Source organism: Castor canadensis, chromosome 18, assembly GCF_047511655.1.
Source record: "Castor canadensis chromosome 18, mCasCan1.hap1v2, whole genome shotgun sequence".
NCBI lineage: Eukaryota > Metazoa > Chordata > Mammalia > Rodentia > Castoridae > Castor > Castor canadensis.
The window spans coordinates 32,025,279-32,050,658 of record NC_133403.1 but is presented as its reverse complement, the minus strand read 5'-3'; the positions used below and the strand labels follow the sequence as shown (position 1 = coordinate 32,050,658).

Here is a 25,380-nt window from a genome sequence, read left to right as displayed (position 1 = left end):
TCTCTAAAATGGATTTGACACAGAAGGGGGTGATAGATTTGAATGGACAGGTGATAACACCAGATTAAGAGTAGCATTAGGGTTGGGCACCAGGTGGCTCATGCAGCTACTTGGGAGGCTGAGATCAGGAGGATTGGGGTTCAAGGCCAGCTCAGGGAAATAGTTCTCAAGACCCTATCTCCAAAATAACCAGACCAAAATGGATTGGAGGTGTAGCTCAAGTGGTAGAGCACTTGCTTTTCAAGCACAAAGCCCTGGGATGGTGAAGTGGCTCAAGTGGTATGGTACCTGTCTAGCTAAAGTTTGAGGCCCTGAGTTCAAACCCCAGTACCACACAAAAAAAAAAAGCAGCATTAGGTCAATAACATTTTTGAAAGGTTATAGTTTTCTTTACCAGAACTCAGGGTTTTATAAGTCTTAGTGAAGTTGGGCTACGTCAGGACTGGGAGAGTTTCAGGGTTGGGGTGCAAAACTTTTACTGTTTACTATGGCAGTTAAAATGAGAATTTTTCCTCCTGCTGTCTGCAGGAAAGAAGTATGAGGTACTATGGAACAGGAGACTGAAATCGGGATGATTTAGGTTTGTATTTAGGAAAACAGATGGAAAATGTTCTTATGAACCATTACTTTTCTATTCCATTCCCTTTAGTGACCTAGCTATATTTCTGTTTGAAGCTCGTCAGGAATTTGGCCTCCAATGCTTTATCTACTCCAAATAGATGATCTCTCTCCAGCAACAGACCCTAGAGTTGATTCAAGACCGTACAGCCAGACACTAGGGGTTCTAATCTAATTTGATCTGATCTACTGTAGGGAAGTGTTGACTTTTAACTTTGATTTTTTAAAAATTTATTTAGAGTTAAGACAACCACACAGCTATGGAGATAAAACTGGGCTTATGGTTTATAGAGTTCCTTCTGGTGCCTGTTCTTTCCTATTAATTTCAAAAACCATTAGGTTCCAGCTGGCTTAACCAAAATGTAAGCTAAAAGTTACTGTAAGGTTTAGCTTTTTCTCAAATGCTTCTTCTTCTTCTTCTTCTTTTCTCCTCCTCCCTCTCCCCTTACCCCCTCCTCCTCCTCCTTCTTCTTCTTCTCCTTCCTTCTCCTCCTCCTTCTCCCTTCTCTATTCTCCTTCTTCTATTTTGCAGTACTGGGGCTTGAACTCAGGGCCTCACACTTGGTAGGCAGCACTGTACCACTTGAGCCACTCCACCAGCTCAAATGCTCTTAGCTGCTGTTCTTTGAGATAGTTGTATAGTTAGCTGTATCTAAAAGTTGTTAAGTGCCAGGGCAAGATCCCCACTGTTCTGGCCAAGAAGTAAGTCTAAAGCCCTTCCAAATAGCCTTGAACTAACCTATCCACAATTAAACTATCCGTGGACTGTAGTAAGGAGACAAGCTTTTCCCAGAAAATACCTGAAAACTGGAAGGGATCAAGTTGCATACATAAATAGTTTTCAAGCCAACCTTCCTCCTTCCTCTCCATCCCCTATATTCCCTCCCTCCCTCCATCCCTCCCTTCCCTCTCTCTTCTCTTATTCCCTCCTTTCCTCCCTCCCTCCTTCCTGCCTTCTCTTTTTTGCTATAAAACCCTTTCATAAATGTCTTTCTTCAAATGTATTCTGACAAAGAAGCTCACTATATTACAGGACATGAAAGCAGGAGTTTGCTCTTTATTTATTCCATCAACAAGGATTTAGTCAAACATCAATGATTATAGGAAAACAACAACAACAAAACAATAAGGATTAGTAGTGAATACACAAGACACAGTAATGTCTTTTGGTGGAAGAAGACTGAAAGAATGATGAAAACATGTTTTCCCTTATTCTCAAGAAAACAATGACAAATAGCCAAATAACATCCCAATTATAAAAGTATGTACTGGTTCAGCACACAATTCTAGTTTTTTGTTTTGTTTGGGGTTTTTTGATGTTGAGGATTGAATCCAGGGCCTTGAGCAACAAGGCATGTGCTCTATCACAGACCGTGTGTCCAGCCCACAATTCCAGTATTGATAGCCCTCTGATGTGGATCTTGGCTTTTGGCCCTAGACTGAGTGTTAGGTTAAGGTTGATTCACGTACAATTAAATTTTCTGGATCAAACTGTCTTTGGGTTCAAATGATCCATTATTCTTTTGGAAGGCAGTACCGTGCTTTAGTGCTGGTTTTACCTAAACTCCATACTACACAGCCCAAGGAAGTTAGCAGGAGTTGAGTAAAAGAACAGACCAAATTCTCTTGGAGAAGGCCAGAGAATCTTCTAATGAAAGCTGCAAAAAAAATGACACTTTGAGACTGTCAGTTCAGCATGAGTCTAAGGTTCATATCCCTTTTTTAAAAAAAGGGATTTGAACTCAGGGCCTACACCTTGAGCCACTCCCCCAGTACTTTTTGTGATGAGTTTTTTCAAGATGCAGTATCACGAACTATTTGTGTGGGCTGGCTTTGAACCATGATACTCCTGACCTCTGTCTCCTGAGTAGCTAGGATTACAGGCTTGAGCCACTGGTGCCTGGCTAAGGTTCATATCCTTAAGAGGAAGTGCTTGCTCAGCTGCTGTCTCTTCAGCCAAATTATCCTTCAGTTCCAGGCTCCAATAGGATATGACTGGTTCACACTCCAGATAGGAAACAAGTTAAAGTTTGAAGCCAGAATGAATGGCCACAATGCCTGAAGTTAGACTTTCGTAAGTCACTTTCTGAAAACCTGCATCTTCAATCATCTCCTTGAACTCTTCCTAAAACAAAAGGAAAAACAGAGCAAGGATTGCTTGGCTTTCATCTTTAGGGTCTTTATTATAAACTATGGAACTTTTGTACCTGAGATGGGAACTTTCGGATACTTTCCACAAGGTACTGATAGGACTTCCAGTCTCCAGCAATGACCTCTCCTAGGACAGGAATGACCTGGAAGCTATATAGATCATACAGCCTAAACAAAAAGGCAAGACATTTGAATTAGAACATGCCCTGGGTTCATTCCCTACTACTTCCACCAAAAAAAAGAAAAAGAAAATGCCCTGAATACTTTCTTCAGTAAGAAGTCCATGTGTGTGGGGAGGTATGTGTCAAGCAAGTGCCTGAAATTAGGGAAGTGTGCCATGTACAAGACCAAGAGGTATAATGACAGCTATAGTTAGCAAGTAACAGTACTTATAAAAGCAGAGAAGAGGTAGTTAGCATTAGGCTCTGATTAAAATTTCCTGATTTTAAGTCTTGTCTTTTTTCAGTACAGAGGTTTGAACTCTGGGCCTCCTCCTTGCACATTACCACTTAAGTGTGCTCCAACCTTAAGTCAATTTCTTAAAATACTATATGAGTCAAATAAAATATAACATGAGCCAACTAGGGCCTCTGGTTACTGGGCTGAGGCTCTTCTGGTCTAAGTATTGTTATTCAGAACTCACTAACCTTCTGTTGTTTTTCGGTAGAAATGGGGTGTGAACTCATGGCTTCGAATTTGCTAGGGAGGTATTCTACTGCTTGAGAACTCCCTCAGCAGTGAGTCCACCAGCAGTGAGATGTTTCTCTCTCTCTTTTTTTTTTTTGGTAGTACGGAGATTTGAACTCAGGGCCTGTGCTTGCAAGGCAAGTGCTCTACCACCTGTACCACACTGCCAGCCCCCTCTTGAAGCAGCACTGTCCTTCAGGGCTTCTGGGACTCAGACTTATAGCTTACTGGCTACTTTCTATCCATTTTGGAATGGGAAACCTTTGGCTAGACAATGAAGATAAAGACCTTTTATCAATGCCAACCTGGACACAATGGGATTGTTCACTTGACTAAACTCCAAACAAAGGAACCGTCCTCCTGGCTTTAAGACCCGATGGGCTTCCTGAAGTGCCTGAGAGAGATAAGGACAACAGGACACACTAGTCAGCAGCCTTCACTCAATTCCATGGGTTTCTGTGGGCATTATAAACATTACTAACTTGTGCACTGTCAGTTGGAAAGCTGTTAACAGCAGAAATAATCCTACATATCCTAAATGATAAAGGCACTGTGCTACCCAATGACTACATAAGATTACTGAGTATAGACTAGTACAACACCATAAAGAGCAAGTTTAGAATTATGGATCAAAATCACAGTGCATATATTCTTCAGTATAACAATTTTAATCAAGGAATCTATCCTACAGAAACTCTTCTATGGTAGAAATTACATGTATATAGATATTTCACTATTTGAACAGCACAGGATTAGAAGTATCTTTATTTATTTTTGGTAGTATGGGATTTAAATTCAGGACTTTGTGCTCTCAAAGAAGGCACTTGCAGAGCAGGAGCTCTACTGCTTGAGCAACACCTCCAGTCCATTTTGTTCTGGTTATTTTGGAGATAAGGTCTCATGAACTACTTGCCTAATCTGGTCTGGAACCTCAGTGCTCCCAATCTCAGTCTCCCAAGTAGGTAAGATTATAGATGTCAGCCACCAGTGCCTTGTAGTACTGGGGTTTGAACTCAGGGCCTTCACCTTGAGCCACTCCACCAGCCCTATTTTTGTGATGGGTTTTTCCAAGAAAGGGTTTCTCAAACTATTTGCCCAGGCTGGCTTTGAACCTCTATCTTCCTGATCTCTGCCTCCTGAGTAGCTAGGATTACAGGTGTGAGCCACTGGCACTTGGCTTCTCCATTTGAACTTTGAACCTATTCAAAATTTTTTTGGTATGTGATTTGAACTCAGGACCATGAGCTTGCTAAGCAAGTACTCTACCACTTGAGCTATGCTCTCAGCCTACCAAAATTTTTTTAATTAAAAGAAATAATAAACTAGCCAGGTGTGGTGGCACATACTTGTAATCCTAGCACTTGGGAGGCAGAGGCAGGAAGATTCTGAATTCAAGGCCAGCCTGGGCTACATAATGAGAACCTATCTTAAAAAAAAAAAAAAGGGGAGAGAGAGAGGGAGGGAGGTAGAGAAATATGAAATGATTATAAAGAGCACTATTAGTCAGTTTTCCATCACTGTGATGAAATACCTGAGAACATTAATTTATAAAGAGAAAAAGGTTATTTTGGGCTTACATTTTTCAGAAGTTCCAGTCCAAGATTGGTGGGCCCATTACTGTGGGCTTCTGGTGGGTGTGCCATATGACAATGGTGGGGAGCAGATGGCAGAGCAAACTGTTCACTTCATGGCTGTTTGCCATGAGAGGAAGACTGTATTCTAGCAAATGATCAAATGCATGGAGGGGTTGCAGGAACCCTATGTATAGCCAGTCAGATGCACCAGTGAAAACAAGAGCAAGCAATTCAAGTCTGAAGTGGGGGCTTGTGTGAATGAGGATTGAGTCTTTGATAACTCGAAGTAGATGTAACTGAATTGAACTGAAAGACACCCAATTGCTATCTTCAGAGAATTGCTTGGTGTGGGGAAATCCCACGTTTGGTGTCAAAAATATGTGAATATAGGACTGCAGATGTGGGTTGAGTGGTAGAGTGTCTGCTCTGCAAGCGTGAAGACCTAAGTTCAAATCCCAGTCCCATCATAGAAAAAAGAAAAAGAAAACAAAAATATAGGACTATAGAGAAGACAGTAAATTTTTCCTACACAGTAGCTAATTACATGATTAATACATATAGCATAGTCTATCTAAAATCAAAAAGAGCAAATCAAAAAGGCATTGGTGGCACATACTTGTAATGCAGCAATGGAGAGGTTAAGGCAAGGAGATTACAAGTTCAAGGCCAGCCTGAGCTACATAGTGAGTTTGAGGCCAGCATGGGCCTCAGGGAGACCCTCTTCCCCAAAAAGCTAACTAAATAAACAAACCAAAAAGACCTCTTCATCTTATTTTTCAAGTGGCAATATTCAAAAGAGAAGCAGAGATAGAGAGATGAGAGAGAGAGAGAGAGAGAGATGAGAGGACAGGGAAGAGGAAGAGAAGGGAAGCAAATAGGAAGAGAGGAATGATAGGAGAGAAAGGATACAGGTCTGAATCCAAAAATACTCATAAGCCACGCCCCCAGGGACTTCTAAGGACTTCCCACAAGGCCCCACCTCTTAAAGGTCCACAGCACTTCCCAATAGCTCCATTCTGAGGTCCTTTAAGAAATAGACCTTCAGAGGGTACTACTCATAGTCAAACCACACCAAGCACATTAAAGAATGTCCCACCCAGACAGGGGTGGTTCAAGCTGATTATCCTAGCTACAAGGGAGGTGGAGATTAGGAGGACCATGTTTGAGACCAGCTGGAACAAAAAAGTGGTAGGTGTCTGACATCCCAGCTCTGCAGGAAGCATAAATAGGAGGATTTCAGTCCAGGCTGGGCCAGGCATAAAGTGAAATCCTATCTCAAAAATAACCAGTGAACAAAGGGCAGAGTGGCTCAAGTGGTGGAGTGCCTTCCTGGTAAGCGTGAAGCCCTGAGTTCAAACTCTACTAGTGCCAGGAAAACAAAAAAGAATGTCCCACCCTAAAGCAGAAGAGCCACACACTGGAACCCATGTTACAATATTACAGATATGAAACTAATTGCCTTGCACATGATCGTCAAATGTTTTGAACAGAAAATTAAAGCAGAAATAAAGAAAAGCTAAATCAGATTAAGAAACAAATATTCTCTTCTCCCTATAGGGAAACCATGAATTTACTGTCTACTAAAATAATGGCTGAGTGCCTTTTCCTGTGTCAACCTCTGACCATGCCTCTGATCTGCAAACTCACAGACAGCTTTACAAGTGAGATGAAAGGCCAGAGCAAGACTAACCATTCCCAGAATATAAATGCCAACCTAAGCAACAAAAACTTCTATGGGGAGTTGCTCTGTGATTTTGGTCCTTTTCAATTTTCTAACTAGAAAAATTGGCAACCTAAAGGAAGAAGTTCCTAAGCTTAAAATAGTCATTCTACTGAAGTTCTTGGTTCGTAAATCTCTCCTTTCCTCATTCATTGTGGATCAACTCAGGAGAACTAACAGATCCTGGGAGTCACACAAGCCAATCAAATAGCCATTGGTACCTGATCAATGTGAGTGACATTCCGGATCCCAAAGGCAATGGTGTAAACATCAAACTTGTCGTCATCAAAAGGTAGTTCTTCAGCATCTGCCAGCACCCAAGCAAGTCCTAGAAGACAAAATGAATTCTGGGTCTGAGTCTGGGTAGTTGTGTTCCTCAAACCCAGCAGATTATTGAACCTGAGGAACTTTTAGTCAGCCAGGAGGAAGTGCGAGTAGCCTAGGCACCCAATGTACAGCTAGGGTTGGAAGTTTAGGCACTCTTGTGGGACTGAGCCCTTAAATCTGGGGTGTGATGTAAACTCTGGGCAGCATCAAAACTGACTTTGAGCAGGGCACCAGTGGCTCACTCCTACATCCTACCTACTCCAGAGGCAGAGATCAGAAGGATCGAGGTACAAAGCCAGCCCAAGGCAAATAGTTCATAAGACCCTATCTCGAAAAACCCCAATACAAAACAGGACTGTCAGAGTGACTCAAGTGGTAAAGCGCCTGCCTAGCAAGCCCTGAGTTCAAACCCTAATACCGCCAAAACAAACCCCAATTGAAGTGACTGAAGTGAGATGTCAGGCATGGTGTCAAGAAAATGCAACACATTTGATGTCAGAAGACATCACACACCTGCCTTCTCCATTCGATTCCTGGCCACTGTTTTTATGGTGTCCTCTAATCCCAAGAACTTGAAGCTTGGTATCTCTGAAGATCTGAGCCCTCTTTCAAGGGTCCAATACCACAACTTGATGCTTGCTTACTTATGTTTTACCCAAAGCAAATTTCCTTTGCTAGTGCTGGGGATAGAACCCAAAGCTTTCTGCATGCTAGACAGTCCTCAGTCCTGAGCCAAGAACCATCCTCAAACAATTTTTTTCTTTTCTTTTTTTTTTTGGTGGCATTGGGGTTTAAACTCAGCAGGCACTCTTACTGCTTGAGCCACTCTGCCAGCCCTTTTCTGTGTTGGGTATTTTCAAGATACAATCTCTCAAACTATTTGCCTGGGCTGGCTATGAACCTTGATCCTTCTGATCTCTGCCTGATGAGTAGCTAGTATTATGGGCATGAGTCATTCGCACACAGTCCCCTTTTACTTTTTTAGTTTGTTTTTCTAGTAGGGTCTTGTGCTTTTTGACCAGGCTGATCCTCCTTCCTCAGCCTTCCAAGTAGCTGGGATTACAAGTGAGCTCTGTCACACCCAGTTTATATTTATTTATTTATTTATTTATTTTGCAGTACTGGGGCTTGAACTCAGGGCTTACACCTTGAGCCACTCCATCAGCCCTTTTTTGTGAAGAGTTTTTTTTCAAGATAGGGTCTCGTGGAACTATTTGCCTGGGCTGTGATCCAGCGATCCCGCTGATCTCTGCCTCCTGAGTAGCTAGGATTACAAGCTGAGCCACCAGCACCCGGCCACCCAGTTTATTTTGAAGTCTTGTAAACTTTTGCCTTCACTGTGCTTGAACTGTAATCCTCCTATCTCTGCCTCCCAAGTGCTGTAATAATCTTGAATAAACTACTTTGTCTCAGTCTGTTTGTTAAATGGAATTAATAAGAGTAACAACTTACTTACAGTGAGTTCTACACTGACAATGAAGAATTTAGCATAGTGAAGCAGTCTGCTGTCCATATCTAGATTCCCCATCCATGGATTCAATCAACAGAGATTGAAAATACTTGAAGGGCAGGGGTAAGGTTCAATGGTAAGTGTACGCTAAGCATACAAAAGGCCAAAAACACCAAAAACAAAACAAAACAAAATTATGTCTGTACTGAACAGGTACACACTTTTTCTTGTCATATCCAATACAATATAACAACTATTTATATATCATTTATATCATATAAAAGTAATCTAGAGATGATTTAAAGTATATAAGAAGAATCTGGTCATGGTGACACAGGCCTGTAATCCCAGCCCTTGGGAGGCTGAAGGATTGTGAGTTAGAGGCCAGTCTGGGCTATACAATGAGACCTTGTCTTAACAAACACATTAAAAAAAACCCTACAGGAGGGTATATGTAGGCTATGTGCAAGTGCTGTGTCATTTTATATAATGGACTTGAGTATTTGCAGATGTTGGTATCTGAGGGAGTTCCTGGAACCAATGCTCTGTAGATACACTGCGGATTCTCTTGTAGTCATCGAAAGTGTCCAGACACCAATCCTACTTCTGAATTCAGAAAATATCTGAGAAAGCCCCTTATCAGGGTAGCAATGTCCTCTAAAGGTACTGATTTGGCTTTAACACTGATAAATGAAAATTACAGGAGCCACTGTTTTGGACTAAGCTCCTGCACTAGGTCCCAACAGTCCAGGCTAAAAATAAAAGTAAAGTTCCACATCACCAAAGCTGAAAATAAGCTGTTTATCTGACCTTCTGTGAAACCAAAAGAAATGACAAACAGCCACATTTCCTAGTCTAGTTCTAATGAGTATCATCATAGTTTTCTCTGACTTTCATGCTTGTAAAAATAACTTGCAGCACTGTGGCGTTAACCAATCAGTTCTTTTCTATTGTTACGGCCTCACCTTATAAGAAAAGTGACTATGAAGTGGCAATCTGCTTTGTGTCTTTTTCAGCTTTCTTCTGCATTTACCTGCTTATAAAATCAACTTTCCTTGCCTGACCCACTGAAATGCTTATTCTAGCTTATGGAATTAAGTATTGCCTAATTGTAGAATCATGAATAAAGCAAATTAAGATCTTTAAAAGTATAATTTTGTTTTTTGACAACATTATTCAAACCTGTAGGCAATTAGACATAAAATATAAAAAGAAGTCTTTTTAGAGGAAGAAAAATGATGATAACCATTCTAAACTGTGTATGGTGTCACACACTGTAATCCCAGAATTTGATAGGATGGGGCAGGAGGAGCCTGAGTTTAAGACCAGCCTGGGCTACATAGCAAGACCCTGTTTCAAAAAAACAAAGCATGGGCTAGCAGAATGGCTCAAGTGGTAGAGCGCCTGCATAGCAAGCATGAGGCCCTGAGTTCAAACTCCAGTACTGTGAAGAAAAAAAAAAAAATGCAAATACTTTAAAAAAATAAATAAATAAAAACAACCTTTCCAGAAAGCAAACTAGCAGTATCTAAAAAGAGCTTTAAAAAGAAAACAGTCAGGAGGCAGAGAACAGGAGGACTGAGGTTCAAAGCGAGCTCAGGTTCATGGCCAGCCTAGGCAAAAAGTTTGAGAGACCCCCATCTTAACCAATGGCTGGGTGCAGTGGTACATGTCTGTCATTCCAGCTACATGGCTAAGCAGCAAATAGGAAGATCACAGTCTAGGCCAGCATGAACATAAAGCGAGAGACACTATCTCAAAAATAACCAATGCATGGGCTGGGAGGATGGCTCAAGTGGTAGATCCCTTGCCTAGTAAGTGCAAAGCTTAAGTTCAAACCCCGGTCTACCAAATAGAAGAAGAAAAAACACACCCAGGGTTGGGGGCATGTAGCTCAGTGGTTAATGCGCTTGTCTAGCATTTGTGGGTTTGATTACCAGCACAAAAAAAGGGGAAAAATATATATATAACATAATATTAAACATAAAAAATGCCTTTACACATTAACTTTTACTTTTATTAGATAACTTCTGAGACCCTCCTACTTAGTTTCTTGTTTTCGCATGTGTTTTGCAAGGCATTACTGGAGATTGATAAAGCAAGGAGGAAAGAAAACTATACTAGACAACACTTACTTCCTGTTCAGGTGCATTTGTCTTAGCAGTTATGACAGCATGGAAGAGATGATTCCAGAAATGGAATGTTACCTCTCATTCCAATACTCTTGTTCTCCATTTTTTAATTTTTTAATTTTTTTTTTGGCAGTACTTGGGTTTGATCTTAGGTCTTCAATGCTTGCTAGGCAGGCGCTATACCACTGGAGCCACGCCCCCAGTCCTTTCTCCATTCTTCATGGCTGAGCACCAGAGTGAAGGGAAACACTTTGGTCAGTAGGAGTAAGGAAACACAGTGCTTTTGTCTGAAAAACACTAGTGACTGTCTGCTTTCTGATTCGTGTTGATGACTGACAAAAGAGCCCTTCATCCTGGGGACCAGTGGGCTGCAAATCGTCTAGGCAGCTGCTCATGGGGGCGGGAGGAGGAAAAAGAATTGGGTTAAAATAACCAGAGATGCTTCTGGTGAGGGAGGAGGAGGAAAGAAATACTGATGTGGACCTGAGAGATTTTTCTTTTATTATATACCCTTGCTTCTCTCTGTGGTTGCTTGCAGTATCTGGGTACCTTGGATGAAGGCCATGCAGCTGGGCAAAAAGGGTGCAGCTTATAGGATCATTAATGAAGTTAAGAAAATTGGGACAAAAGCATTTATGAATGTTAAGCAGCCAAACGTAAAAATTTACATTTGTGTGCTACAGCAGAAATCATCCATTTTGTGCTTGCAGTGGGCTCCTAGAGTCAGTCACTCAAGTACCTGCTGCTGGTATTTGCTAGAGTGGGAAAGCTTGAGGAGTCTGGTACTGATGTCTCTTTTCTTTACTGTCAGTTGGGTCCTCTGACAAACATGCTGAGATGGAGCAAGGGGTGCAAACGATGTTTCTGGTTTTTTTTGTTTTGTTTTGGGTGATGGTGGGGGCAACATTTGGGGAAGATAAAAGGAAGAAGAAAAACTGAGTAGGACAGTCTGTTTTTTTTTTTTCTTTTTTGGCGGTACTAGAGTTTGAACTCAGGGCCTCAGGCTTGCTAGGCAGGCGCTCTACCACTTGAGCCACTCCATCAGTCCTAGGACAGTCTTTAGACCTTGATGCAAATATGGTAAGACCTCAGCCTGCCCAGCAGGAAGCTCTGGAGTCAAGACTGGCCATTAAGAGTCCTGCTTAGGTTGGGCATAGTGGCTCATTCCTTCCTATAATCCCAGCACTCCAGAGTTAAGGAAGGAGGATAACAGGTTCAAGGACCTTGTCACACCCCTTAGGCCCTCCCCCACAAAATAAAGAGTACTTTTCAGCCCCACCAGTGCTCAGTGGGAGTTGCCAAGAAGGAACTTGGCCTTGCAAGAAAGCTGAGGCAGAGGCTGAAGTGCTAAAAGTTGGAAGCTGTTAGCTAAGTATAGTCCTTGTGACTGAAGGCAAATTCTGTTTTTATAGGGAATTTGAGCAGCTTGCTTGTGTTCCAAAGGAATCAAGCCGGCCTAGCACTGATAGGGAATGGAATGCCTCAAACACAGGAAGGACACTCTGAAGTCATCCTAGAGTTGCTGGGTATTAAAAGCAAAACTTCTTTTTTTAGACAGGGTCTTGATATGTAACCCAGGCTGGCTTCCAACTGGAGATCCTCCTGCCTCAGCCTCCCAAATGCTAGGATTACGGGCATGCATCACTATGAATAATGAAAACAAAACTTCTATAACGGGCTTCAAGAGCCAAGATACAAAGACTGAGCTCCAATTTAGGATCTGCCACTTTCTTTCTTTTTTTTTTTTTTTTTTTTGGTGGGACTTCGATTTAAACTCAGGGCTTCACACTTGCTAGGCAGGCACTCTACCAGCTGAGTCAGTCTACCAGTCCCAGGATCGGCTACTTAAAAGTTGTGTGACTTAAGTAAGATCTTTAACCTGTTTGGGCTTTGGTTATCCCCCTGTCACATGGGGCTGTTCATCTAGCTTGCTGAAATCATATATGTAACACCACAGGAGCTGTACTCAGCCATACAAATGATCTCCGACTTCTGCCTACTTATAAGTTTCTGAAAGTTGGAATATAAAGCATTTCAACATTTGATGTAATGCACCTTATTTTATAAAGACAAGTATTTCCTCTGTGTCTGCTCCAGGGCACTCACCAGCTTTGTATCCTTGGTCAAAGGCTTTCCGCTTTCCAACCTTTAGCATCTCCCTGTTGATGTCACAAACCACAACGTGGGAACCACCCAAGGAATCCCTTTCATCATTCTGGTACTGTTTGGCAATTTCTTCCCATGATAAATTTTGCTGGGCCCTTAACTTTCTCTTCTGTCTTCTCTGATGCTGTGACTGAACATAATTAAGGAACCGAAATGCAATGTCACCTGTGGAAAGCCAATGGGAAGAATGATGTAAACAAAACCAAAACCAAACCCTCCAAAAACCATTATTTCCTAACCCAAAAGGAATAACAAAGGTATAGGAGTGAATGAGTGTATGAAGAAGGAAGTTTCTACTCCTTTCAACAGTAACATTTTCTTCTCTCTTGTTTTTTTCAGACACAGGGTCTCACTTGCTGCCCAGGTTGGCCTTGAACTCATGATCCTCCTGCCTCAGCTTCCCAAGTGCTGGGATTACAGGTATGTACCACCACACCAATCTTAAAATAATTTTTATAAAAGTAACATAAGCATACCTAGACACTTTGTAACCACAGGTTCAACCAACCATGGATCAAAAAATGCAGTTAGACTTAAAATGATTGTGTTTGTACTGAACATGTACAGATTTTTTTTGGGTCAACATTCCCTAAAGAATACACTATAGTAACTATTTACATAGCATTTACATTGTACTAGTGTTTTTTTTTTTGTGGTGCTGGGGATCAAACCCCTGGCGTAGAGATGCTAAGCCTAGCACTCTACCACAGAGCTATCTCCCCAGCCCACAACATGCACTTTAGAAATCCACCACATTTTTCTCCCCAAATGCTAAGTGTGCAGTAAGTAACAAAGGAGCAGAGACAACAATTAAGCTTTTGATACCTGATGAGATAGCAGATTAGGTAGAAAAGACTACATAGAAAGCTTATTTAGTGTGATAAAAGGCTTCCCTCCTTCCAACAAAAGGGAAAGTGGGTTAAAGGTTAAACAGAAGCTGAAATAGGCATTTAGAAGATAAAAGAGGCAGGGGATATACCTCAGTGTTACAGTGCTTGCCTTGTATCTCTGGGCCCTGTTCAATACCCAGCACCAAGAGGAGGGAAAAAAAATAAAGCAGTCATTTAAATGATGAAATATCACTGGAGTCAAAAATTGGTCTTTTACTTTTTAATTCTGTTTTAGAGAAGTGACAGGCACAAAACCTTTTGTTTGTATTTTACTTATTTATTTTTTGTGGTACACTAAACCACTGAGTACATTCCCAGTCTTTCTTTCTTTTTTAATGGTATTGGGTATTTATCCCAGAGCCTCATGCATGCTAGGTAAGTACTCTAACTCTTGAGTTACATCTCCAGCCCACAAAGCTGTTTTCTTTTTTTGTTGTTTGCTTTGTTTTGCTGAGACTGGGTTTTGAACTCAGAGCTTCATGCTTACAAAGCAGATATTCTACCAATTGAGCCACACTTCCAGCTCATTTTTGCTCTGGTTATTTTTGAAGATGGGGTCTTGTGAACTATTTGTCTAGGCTGGCCTCCAAGTGCAACTCCCCCACACCCTGATTGCAGTCTCCCAAATAGCTAAGATTATAGGCATGAGCCACTGGCACCCTACTTTTTTTTTTGCACTGCTAGGGTTTAAACCCAGGGCCTTGCGTATGCTAGGCAAGTGCTCTACCACTGAGTTATATCTCCAACTCCCACAAAGCTGTTCTTTCAGTTTTTTCTTTTAATTTATTAGCAAATAATATTTGTACAGGGGGATACATTGTGATATTTACATGTATGTTTACAATATATCTTAGTTAGATTTACCCCTCCATCTTTCTCCTTCCCTGCCTTCTTAGAACAATTTCAACAGATTTCATTCTTCTATTTTCATATATGAATATAAAATACATCTACCATATTCACCTTCATTCACCCTTTTCTTTTGCTTACCCCCCCTCCCACTGGTAACAACTTCCAGGAAAGACTTTTTTACCCTCCTGCCCTTCATTTTTTTGTTTTAAGCATATATTGATAGTCCAAGGGGGTTTTGTCTTGGTAATTCATGCTTTAATCAAATTAATCCCCTCCATTACTTACTCATTCTCTCGATCACCACGATCCCCTAATATTCAACAGCTTACAGTATAGTACATTATATTCATATATAGATGAGTTACTTTCCCTCTCCTGCAGTCCCCTCAGACAGACTCACTAATACAATTTTGTTCTATGTATATAATGTGTGTATGTATATATATCGATATATACATGTATATATACATCCACACATACGTTCAACCTACAGGTTTAGCTTCCATATATGAGGGAAAACATTTGACCTTTGACTTTTTGAGCCTGGCTCACTTTGCACAAAGCTGCTTTTGGCTGAAACTTTTGTATACCTCTCATGGAAGTTGCAAGTATACTGATTTTCAGTTACCAACTTCAGTATGATGGTAGATGAGATACTTTGTTCCAATGAGAAATGAGATAATAATTTCTGTAGAAGATGCTAGATGGTACTCAAGGACACCAAACTTGATCTTACCTGTACCTCCAGCAACATCGAGCAGCTGGGTGCCGGGTAATGGGTGCATCTTCCAGAGCAGCAAATCCTTCCAAACACGATGGATGCCAAGACTCATCAGATCATTCATCACATCATATTTCTTGGCCACACTTTCAAACACTTGATAGACTGTCATGGAAGAAATACACAACTGCCTTATTAGTAGGATTGACATGGAAAAATTCTAAATGGAAAGAGGATGTTCTTCTCCCCTGAACCCAATGGAGGAGATTGGTGTGTAATGTCTTCTGACACCAAATGCATGCTATTTTCCTAACACCATACCTGATTCTTCACTTCAATTCGGTTTTTGTTTTTTTGATGGTACTGGCTTTGAACTCTGGGCCTACACTTTGAGCCACTCCACCAGCCCTTTTTTGTGATGGGTTTTTTTTGAGATATGATCTCACAAACTATTTGCCCAGGTTGGTTTCAAACCATAATCCTCCTGATCTCTGCCTCCTGAGTAACTAAGATTACAGGCATGAGTTACCAGCACCCAGCTTAATTCTAAATTAGTATACTAAGCAAATTAGCTGTACTTATTTTTTCACTTTTCTATACACTTATAATTATGTGTCAGGGTTTTTGTTGTCTTTTGTGTGTGTGTGTTTTGAGATAGTGTCTTACTGTGTAGCTCAGGTTGGCTTTGAACTCATGATCCTCCTGCCTCAATCTCCAAGTACTGGGATTACAGGTCACCAGCATCCCACTGACAGAGAATTTATGATGTTCAATAGTAGTTGTTGTTGTTGCTATGAATCAAACTCTGAACCTTGAGCATGCTTAGCACATTTTACTACTGAGCTACACTCCACCAGTACCTGGTGGTACTGGGTCTGCATTTGCAAAGCAGGTGCTCTACCACTGGAGTATACACCTCCAGTTCAAAGCCTAAATAATTTTTAAAGGACATGGAACAACTGTAATTTTACCATTGATTATTCAGGTCATTATCATGATTTCAGGTCATTATCATAATTTCCTACATTAATGTGTCAAGTGAAGTCTGCCTGTACTTCAGCACTAAGTTGGAATGAATATTTAGCTTAGTTGTGAGTCCCCTGCCACTGCTTGTCACTGCAGGAAGTGTTGAGTACACACAGTATACTTGGCTCCACTTATTTCACTCACCTGAATCAGGTCCCGAGGATATAGAAATGATAAAAATGAAAACTTGAATTTAATGTCCAAAAAATTCCAGTAGACCTATATATATTTAACAAGATTGAGGTGGAGGTACTGAAAGGTAGTCTTTAAGACTAATTTGAAGCCCTGAGTTCAAACCTCAACAGCCACCCCCCAAGAAAAATTATTTCAAATCTGTAATTTTCCTCTCATAGTATGGTATGCTGCTTCTCCATTACAACTGATTAAATGTTTGTGCTGGAGGCGTGGCTCAGTGGTCCAGAACCTGCCTAATAAGGGCAAAGAGGTCAAACCTTAGTACCAGCAAAAGAAAAAAACTCAAACATTCCACTGTGGGTTCTTTTCTTGCTTCCTGAGTGACCTTACCCTATCAAAGAAGCCTCTGGGCCTTCCCTTGTCTAAATTAAAATGGGTATAGATGGCACAGCTAGATCTGAAAACAGTCCTTTTCCATGCCTAAAGAAACTGCTCAACAATATTTGAAGTGCTTTAATGTATTTAAAGTAATATGATACAAGAACTCTACAAGAAGGTTGCTACTATTCCTACTTGGCAAATTTAGAAGCTGAGGCACAAAGAAGACAGTTTCTTTCTTCCTTTCTATAAAAAAAAATGGCTTTTCTCTCTAGTAAGAGGCTAAGAATGTGGACTCTGGAATCAGACCAACCCGGGTTCTAATACTGGTTCTGCCATTTACTAGCTGCGTTAAATTGGGTAAGTTCTTGCTTAACCTTTAAGTCTCAATTTCTTAACATAATACTACTCATCACTGGAAAGTGAAAATGAGGATTGTAAAAAAATGTCTACAGGGTGACTGGTAGATCACAAACGCTGAATTGATGGGATTTACTGATATTCTGATTTAAAAAAAGGGGGCGTCTAAGCTCTGCCCACTCGGGCAGGTGGGTCCCCGCTGGAAGTCAGGACTGCACAAACAACAGCACTGGAGTTAACGGGACGTTAAATCAACCCTTAGTTGGTCAGAAGAAACTAGACTGCTGACTGACAGATGCCTCCATCTGCCCTCTCGTCCTATTCACCTTTGCTCCCCTTCTCCTCCTCCGACACGGTCTCAAACCCGAAGTGCGTTTCCGTTGCTCGCTTCTCTTGGGACAAGAGCCGCGCACCCAGCGGACCCCCAGACCAGGAGCTCTGAAGCACAGGGAGGCCGCAGCCCCGCAACGCCCGCGACCACCTGGGGCCGCAGAACCTCCATAGAACATAGCTCATAGGGGCCGCCATCTTGACTGTCGGGCTACGCGGGCCCAGCTATACGTCGTGTTACGTCATCAGTCGGACGACGGCGGCCGGCCGGAGCCAGTTTTATTCGAACGCGTCCGGAAACCTGATATTGGGTTATGTGGGACTTTTTGGATCCGGAAGCTACTTAGTGTTTGAATACTCAAAAGGCCCTTCATCTTTCTCTTCCAAATTGAATTTAGAATTCATCAGGAGAGACTATGCTTTCAGGGATCATTTCTATAGTTCGTTACTAGAGAAGTTTCTCTGATTGTGTGGAGTACTGGAAACCATGAGGAGGAGGTGCGGTGCTGTCTCCTCAGCCTGAAGCTGGTTCTTGGTGTTGCTTTATTGCAACTGCCATTTGCCACTGATGATCGTTCTTACTTTCTTTCAAGGGAGTAAGAGGGAGAGAGCACGGTCTGAGTGGTTAAAAAAAAAGAATTCATCAGGCATCGCCTCTCAGCAGCCATGTCTCAATCCTACCAACCAGTAGTACCTGTATCAACTCCCAAGAATGAATATTTGTATATTTGTGTTTTCTGGTGCACAAGGGGAAACTGTGTCATGGTGTAGACCATGAGGTCAATTTCTGCATATTTTGGTGTAAGAATCACCTGGTTTGAACTTTATTATTACTATTATTATTTTATTCATTTATTCATATGTGCATACATTGGGCCTTTTCTCCCCACCCCCCATTATTATTATTATTATTTTGAGATAAGGTCTCGCGATGTAAACCAGGCCGGTTGGGTGAAACTCATACTGGAATTGGTGAACGTTCTCCCTGCCTCAGGCTCCCAAGGTTTGATCTTTTTCCTTCTTTTTTTTCGGTGGGTCTGAGGTTTGAACTCAGGGTTTCTAGTTTGCAAAGCAGGTGCTCTACCGCTTGAGCCACACCTCCAGTCCATTTTGCTCTGGTTATTTTGGAGATGGGGTCTCATGAACTATTTGTCCTAGCTGGCCTCCAACCGTGATCCTTCTGATCTCAGTCTCCCATATAGTTAGGATTACAGGCGTGAACCACTGGTGCCTGGCTGGTTTGATCTTAAAAATGCAGTCTTTGAATCAGTAATCCGTTGTATTATTTCTGGAATATCCACTCACACACATGGCCTTCTTGGTGATAGGCAAGCCCTGCACTGTTGAGCCATGTCCCCAGTGTTTTTCTTCCTTTCTTTAGTTTCTACGTAAAAGAAAACATGTGATACTTCTGAGTCTGACTTACTTTGCTTAACATGATGATTTCCAGTTCTACCCATTTTCCTGTAAAAGAAATTGTTTTTTTCCCCCTTTTCCTTTTTTGGGATTTTAAATTTTGTTTTGCTTTTTTTTTTTGAGACAAGGTCTGAATATATAGCCCAGATTGTCTTTGAATACAGGATCCTTCTGTCTCAACCTCTCAAGTGGTGGGATCACAAGTGTTTGCCTCCGCATCCAACGAATTTCATTCTTTAATGGCTGAATAATGTTGCATTATTTATTCAGAAATATACATATATGTATAAAATTTATATGTATAAAATTTGATATTAAGGAGCCATGCATGACCTCTGGGATCCAGAGACTACTTAGTCTTTAAATAATTGAAGGCTGTATATACTGTATATATGTATATAAAATATTGTTTTATATATGTAAAGGAAATATACACACACATTCATATGTTGATATAATTTCATATCTTGGCACATCACACTGTGAATGTGCAACCACAAACTTGGGAATACAGGACTCTCTTTTATGTGGTGACCTAATTTCCTTCAGGTCTGTACTCAGGAGTGGTATAACTGGATCATATTGTACTTTTTTTTTCTTTCTCATTTTATTTTATTGTTTTTACATTTACTTACACGTGTATACATTGTTTGTGCCACCTCCCCCCCATCTCTTTCCCTCCCCCATCCACACAGTTTCAATCAATTTTTTAAATTGAAAGGACAATGTAGACCATCTTGTGCAAAAGAGAGGATGGAGGTTGTTGAGTTTTTCTTTTAATTCCCTTTTTAAAATGCGCATTTTCTGTACATATTTCACAAGGAGAAAGAGCCAAGAATTCTAAGAAACTATTTTGAAATGAAAAATCTCTTCCTGGTTTAATATAGCCTGACAGATGGACACCTACCTACTACACTAGGATTTCTCTTTCCCTGTCTTTTATTTTTATGAATGACAGAAGAAGGAAATAATTCATCAACACTTCACAAAATAGTTCTTGTGGAATGGCTCAAGTTTGGTGGTTCAAACTCAGAACCACTTGGATAGAGGTAGACAGCTTGTTTGCATGGAAGAGGCCCTGGGTTTAATCCCCAGCACAGCAAAAACAAAGAAACAACCCACTCATCCATCCTTCTATGTTAGGCTCATATGACAGCACTTCTGTGAAGTTCTTCACCCCTCTTAACTATTGGTACTTCTGTCTTGGAGTCTCTGTTCTGATCAGCATTTCATAATTAAACATATCATAGCCCTTATCATGTTCTTGTAGTTTCTTATTTGCTTAACTTTGTAACTTATGAAATTATGAACACATTAAAAGCATCACTTTTAATTGATTTGGCATTCCTTGTGCCTAGTACCTTGCCTGGCACATAATCGGTTTCTAAGCAGTTAAAGAGAGTCTAATTGAACAGTGTTATCTGTTCATATATTTAAACAGTGTGTGCATGTGACCCTTTGAATCTCAAACTACTACAGTTGGAAGGGAATAACTTAATTTCCCAAAGTACAAGTGGTTGGGATGTGATTTTCTTTATCTTTTCTTTCTTTCTTTTTTTTTTTTTTGGTGGGACTGGTGTGTGAACTCAGGGCTTTTGTGGTGGCAAAGCATACCTTTGCAAAGCAGGTGCTCTACCACTTAGGTAATACCTGCAGTCTATTTTGCTCTGGTTATTTCTGGAGATGGAGTTGCGAACTATTTGCTGAGTCTGTCCTGGAACTGCGATCCTCCAGATCTTAGCTTCCCAAGTAGCTAGGATTACAGGTGTGAGCCACGGGTGCCCAGCCGTGATGTGATTTTCAGAGTATCTATGTGATTTTCTAAGGCTCATCACTTCTTAGCTATGGGATCATGGGTAAATTATCTAAACTTCTTGAGTCTGTTTATTCATCTTTAGATTTTAGTTATTGTGGGGTTGGAGGTATAGCTCAGCTATCAATAAAGCATTTGCATGTGGAAGGACCTGGGTTCAATTCCCAGCACCACCACCACTAAAAAAAAATTAAATGTGATATGCTTGAGGGCATGGGTGAAGTGGTAGAACACTTGTCTAGCATGAGGGAGGCCATAGATTCAATTCTCAGTAATGCCAAAAAAAAAAGTGACACTTCATGTTAAAAGCCCAAAAGAGCCAGGAGCTGGTGGCTCATGCCTTGTAATTCTAGCTACTCAGGAGACAGAGAGCAGGAGGATGGCAGTTCGAAGCCAGCCAGGGAAAACAGTCTCAAAAAAATTCATCAAAAAAAAAAAGAAGGCTGGTGGAATGGCTGAAAGTGTAGTCCTGGAGTTCAAACCCCAGAACCACACACACACACACACAAGCCCAGCAGAGTGATTGCTAATATTAAGCACTCAGGATAACTATTATAATTAGCAGCGAAATGAAATGTTAACAACTATTTATATTGGATAAGTGACTCAGTAACAACAAAAGTTGCATGAGGAAGTGCTGAAGAGTGATGTTAAATGTATTTGTATTTTTGGTCATACTGGCTTTTGAACATAGGGTCTTGTGTTTGGTAGGCAGACACTCTACTACTTGAGCCATACTCTCAACCCAAGTATTGTCCTTATTAAGGCTATTATTATTCATGATATGAGAGAACAAAAGCTCAGAAATATGTTATGGAATTTGAACCCAGGGCCCCACGCTTGCTTTACCACTTGAGCCACTTCACTAGCCCGTTTTTTTGTGTTTTGGGTAGTTTTGAGATGGGGGTCTTGCTTTGTGCCTGGGCTGGCCTAAAACTATGACACTCCTGGTCTCTGCCACCTGAGTAGCTAGGATTACAGGCGCGAGCCACTGGCGCCCGGCTATTAATATTAATACTAGACTAAAATCAATAAATCGAGTCCATAAAGGTGTTCTAGGGTATCTCAGTGTTTTGTGGCATTATTATCAGTATCTTTTTTATTATATATATTATTAGTGTGCTAAGAAGAAAACTTGGTCTTGGAAGGAACTACAAATCCCCCAATCCCATACATTTTGTGAGTGAGGAAGGGAGAGTGGGGAAATTGGAGCCAGATGTAGATGAAAACTACATTTCCCAGAATACATCAGTCCTACTTCTCCACTATATATATAGCCCATCCGGGTTCTTCGAGATGCTGTTTGGCGACTCGTCGCCATTCCCAGAGCAGCTCGGCCTCGGCCTAGAGGCGAGTGTCGGTCGCTGTGTCGGAGACACCCGTCCCCGACATCAAGACAGCCAGCCCTCTCTCCTGCCCCGCGGCGGGAGAGCGTGTCCGGCCGGCCGGCGGGGCTCGCGCACCTTCCCTCGCCTCCCCTTCCCCCGCAGCCTCCGCCCCGCCAGGCCCGGCCCGGACTTCCGAGCCCCGGCCTCCTCTTCTCTCTCGGTCACCGCCACCGCCGGGCTCGACAGCCCCGCCTGCTGCTTCTCCTCCCATTTTGAGAAGCTGAGGAAGGACACCGGGAAAAATGTCGCCATGAAGACCGAGAACCGCTGCCGCCGCCGACCCCCGCCGGCCCTGAACGCCATGAGCCTGGGTCCCCGCCGCGCCCGCTCCGCTCCGACCGCCGTCGCCGCCGAGGCCCCTGTTGATGCCGCAGAGCTCCCCCAACGCCGCCGCCACCGCCTCCGACATGGACAAGAACAGCGGCTCCAACAGCTCTTCCGCCTCTTCGGGCAGCAGCAAAGGGCAACAGCCGCCCCGCTCCGCCTCGGCCGGGCCAGCCGGCGAGTCTAAACCCAAAAGCGGTAAGAGCCGGGCCGCGGTGGGGGAGGGGCGGGGAGGGCGACGGCCCGTTCGGGTGCTGGGTCACCCCGGGGACGAACCGCGCTTTCCACCATTGTTGCTATCTTCCCTTTACCGTGGCTCGCGTATACGCAATTAATCAGAACCATACTGAGTGCTTTACTTGGATCCTTCCATTAATACTCGGAACAGCTGGTGAGGGCTGGTGGAGTGGCTCTAGCGGTAGAGCGCCTGCCTAGCAAGCGTGAGACCCTGAGTTCAAACCCCAGTGCTGCAAAAAAAAAAAAAGTCAAAACAGCTGGTGAAGTGGGTGCTAGTCCCATCCCCATTTTGCCGATTGGGGAAGGGTAAGGTCATCCAGGTCGACTGTGCCTTACAGCATGCCTTGTTTTGCGCCGGGGCTGTGACTCAAGCGAGCAAGTGTAAGGCCCTGAGTTCAAATCACAGTACCCGGGTGGTGGGGGCGGGGAGAGAGGAACTTGTTTCGTCTGACTCATAGGTCCACCCTCTTAAAACTCCCGAGTTCTGTCCTTTAATGTTGAATTAGTATTGGGGAGTGTTCAAGTTTAAACAAGAGAGGGTGGGGCCCAAGGGCTCTTCAAACTCTTGCTTATTTACTCTGTTCTCTGTTGAAGAGGACTAATCTTTAAGCAAGTTTATTCGAAATGATAACGATAGTTAAGAGCGCAAATCTTGAGTCAATGTCTGAATTTCCTTACCTGTGAAGATGGAGCTAAAGAACATTTAAATAAGTAAATGAAGTAAGCTCACAAGAGCATAGGACAACTGTTAGGCACCAGAAACATACCCATTTTTGTGTGTTAGGCAGTAGTTATTTGATCAGAGAAGACTTTGTCATTTTTGTATCCGTGCTGGTTAATATTAAAGTTAGCATATAATGACAATAGCTGCCATTTATTGAGCTTACCATGCACCAAATACTGGGCTAGGCTTTTATCTCTTGATATTACCCTGTCTAGCCAGGTGGAATTATTTTTAAAGAAGGAACAAACTGAAGAGGATAAGATATTAGGAATCGGCAGTCTAGAGTTAAACATTCTTCATCTTATTTCAAAGCCTGTGTACCAGTCTCTGCTCTTTTTTGTTTTCATTATATTAGCAGAAATAGGAAGGTATTTTTGGTGAGAGTGGGAGTGTGTGGCAGAGCGGGAAACGTTTAGAGTCCCTAAATATATATGCTTAGTGGTTGAAAACATTTTAAGATTTTGAAAAACTGTAAGGCTAACTTAAAAACTGAGATTTAGTGACTTGTTCAGAGTTTGTCTGCTGAGTGTGACAGATTTGTTTATCTGGTGCGTCTGAGGCGTGTTGAGATGGCTTATGGAACTCAGGTGGAGACGGTTGTCTCCATGATAAAACAAGTGCTTTAAATATCTAAGCAGGGATTAGTATGAACTCTCAGGCCAGGAGGACTTTGTACTCTGATTTTGGGGTTTTGTACTTGTGTGGCTTTATTATAGATCCCTCTAAAGATAGAGGATCACCTGTCCTCTTGGCTAGTGTTAGAATTGGTGTAATATTTAGGATTTGGTTCAACTGAATTCTTAACTAATTTTTCTTAGGCTCTTTTTAAGCCCCTAACATAAATTCATGAGTCAGCTGCAGGGAGTGAAAGATTGTGACAACCTGAACAGAAAGCTGAGGCATTTAAGGCATTTTACCTCTGAGTCATATGTTATGAGTGGAACTAACCAGCCATAGGTACAGAATTCTGTTGTAGTCTGACCAAAGCAAATAATTGTCAACATTAACATTTCAAGCAGAATGAATGTTTAGTTCATTCTGACTTTTTAAATCGATTTTTTTATACAGTTAAATTCTACAAAGCACATTTAAAACACTTGTTCATTTAATTAAACTTCTGTGAAGGAAGTAACTCATGTAAAAGATGTTAGAGTTCTTGAAATGTAAGTGTGCCCTTAGGTGGTGCTAGTTGTTCCATGTATTAGAAAGCTTGATGACCCCATATGTTTGCCTTTGCCAGTGCCTACTTTTCTGGTTTCTGCTATGTATGTATATTCCCTTCACAAAGAAGGATGTTGCTTGTATCTAAATACATATATAATTTTTTTTTTGGTTGCATACATACTTCTTTATCAGCTGCATTTAGGAACAGCTTGCAATTAGAAACAAAAGGTTGAGATTAAAAAGTCAGGAAACTCTGGTGTGTGGGTTTTGGTTTTTTTTTTTTTTTTATTGCGGTACTGAGTTTGAACTCAGGCCCTCTAGCTTGCTAGGTGCTCTGCCACTTGAGCCACGCCCCTATCCCAAGGTTAGGAAGCTGGATATTGGCTAATTTTTAAAGTTGAACTGTAGCAAATGTTGTGTTAAGAATATTGCAGCTGTGCAGGGTAGTGAGTGCCTGTAATTCCAGTGATTTGGGAGGCTGAAGCAGGAGGATAGAATTCATTGTCAACTGGGTAACATAGGGAGACCCTATCTCAAACCTCCCCCCACCAAAAAAGAAAAAAAAACCAAAGTCTGAAAAAGTCAAAATGAGAAAACATTGCAGCTAAGACCAGTGCTGCTACAACAGATACTCATTGAGGAACTTTGATACAATAACTGCACTATGGTTGAACTAACCAAATGGTAGACTCAGGTTCTACATGAGTCCATATAAAGGTTTCTGGGGCTGGGGGGCATGGCTGAGAATGGTTAGAGGTCTTCCTAGCAATCAAGAGGCCCTGAGTTCAAACCCTGGT

The 25,380-nt window shown here is 41.8% G+C and overlaps 2 protein-coding genes and 1 non-coding gene across 4 annotated transcripts in view; 2 read left to right on the top strand and 1 right to left on the bottom strand.

Moving 5' to 3' along the window:
* Positions 1-1,645: 1,645 nt before the first annotated feature.
* Coq5 (coenzyme Q5, methyltransferase) lies at positions 1,646-17,759 on the bottom strand. The gene is made up of 7 exons (XM_020179056.2): positions 17,514-17,759; positions 15,304-15,453; positions 12,766-12,990; positions 6,972-7,078; positions 3,762-3,850; positions 2,826-2,937; positions 1,646-2,743 (listed from the first exon to the last, which is right to left on the bottom strand). Exons 1-7 carry the CDS (start codon positions 17,713-17,715, stop codon positions 2,642-2,644), a joined length of 987 nt encoding a protein of 328 aa, XP_020034645.2. The 5' UTR covers positions 17,716-17,759; the 3' UTR covers positions 1,646-2,641.
* Positions 17,760-17,927: 168 nt separating this feature from the next.
* LOC141419054 (small nucleolar RNA U3) lies at positions 17,928-18,143 on the top strand. The gene has a single exon (XR_012443726.1). It is a non-coding gene; the product is annotated as a small nucleolar RNA U3 (small nucleolar RNA).
* Positions 18,144-22,353: 4,210 nt separating this feature from the next.
* The window catches only part of Rnf10 (ring finger protein 10), a 36,970-nt gene continuing 33,943 nt past the window's right edge, over positions 22,354-25,380 (top strand). For both annotated transcript variants that reach the window (XM_074061424.1, XM_020179075.2), the window contains exon 1: positions 22,354-22,656. In XM_074061424.1, the coding sequence (XP_073917525.1) occupies positions 22,500-22,656 (157 nt within the window). In that variant the 5' untranslated portion in view covers positions 22,354-22,499. The remainder of the gene's footprint in view (positions 22,657-25,380) is intronic.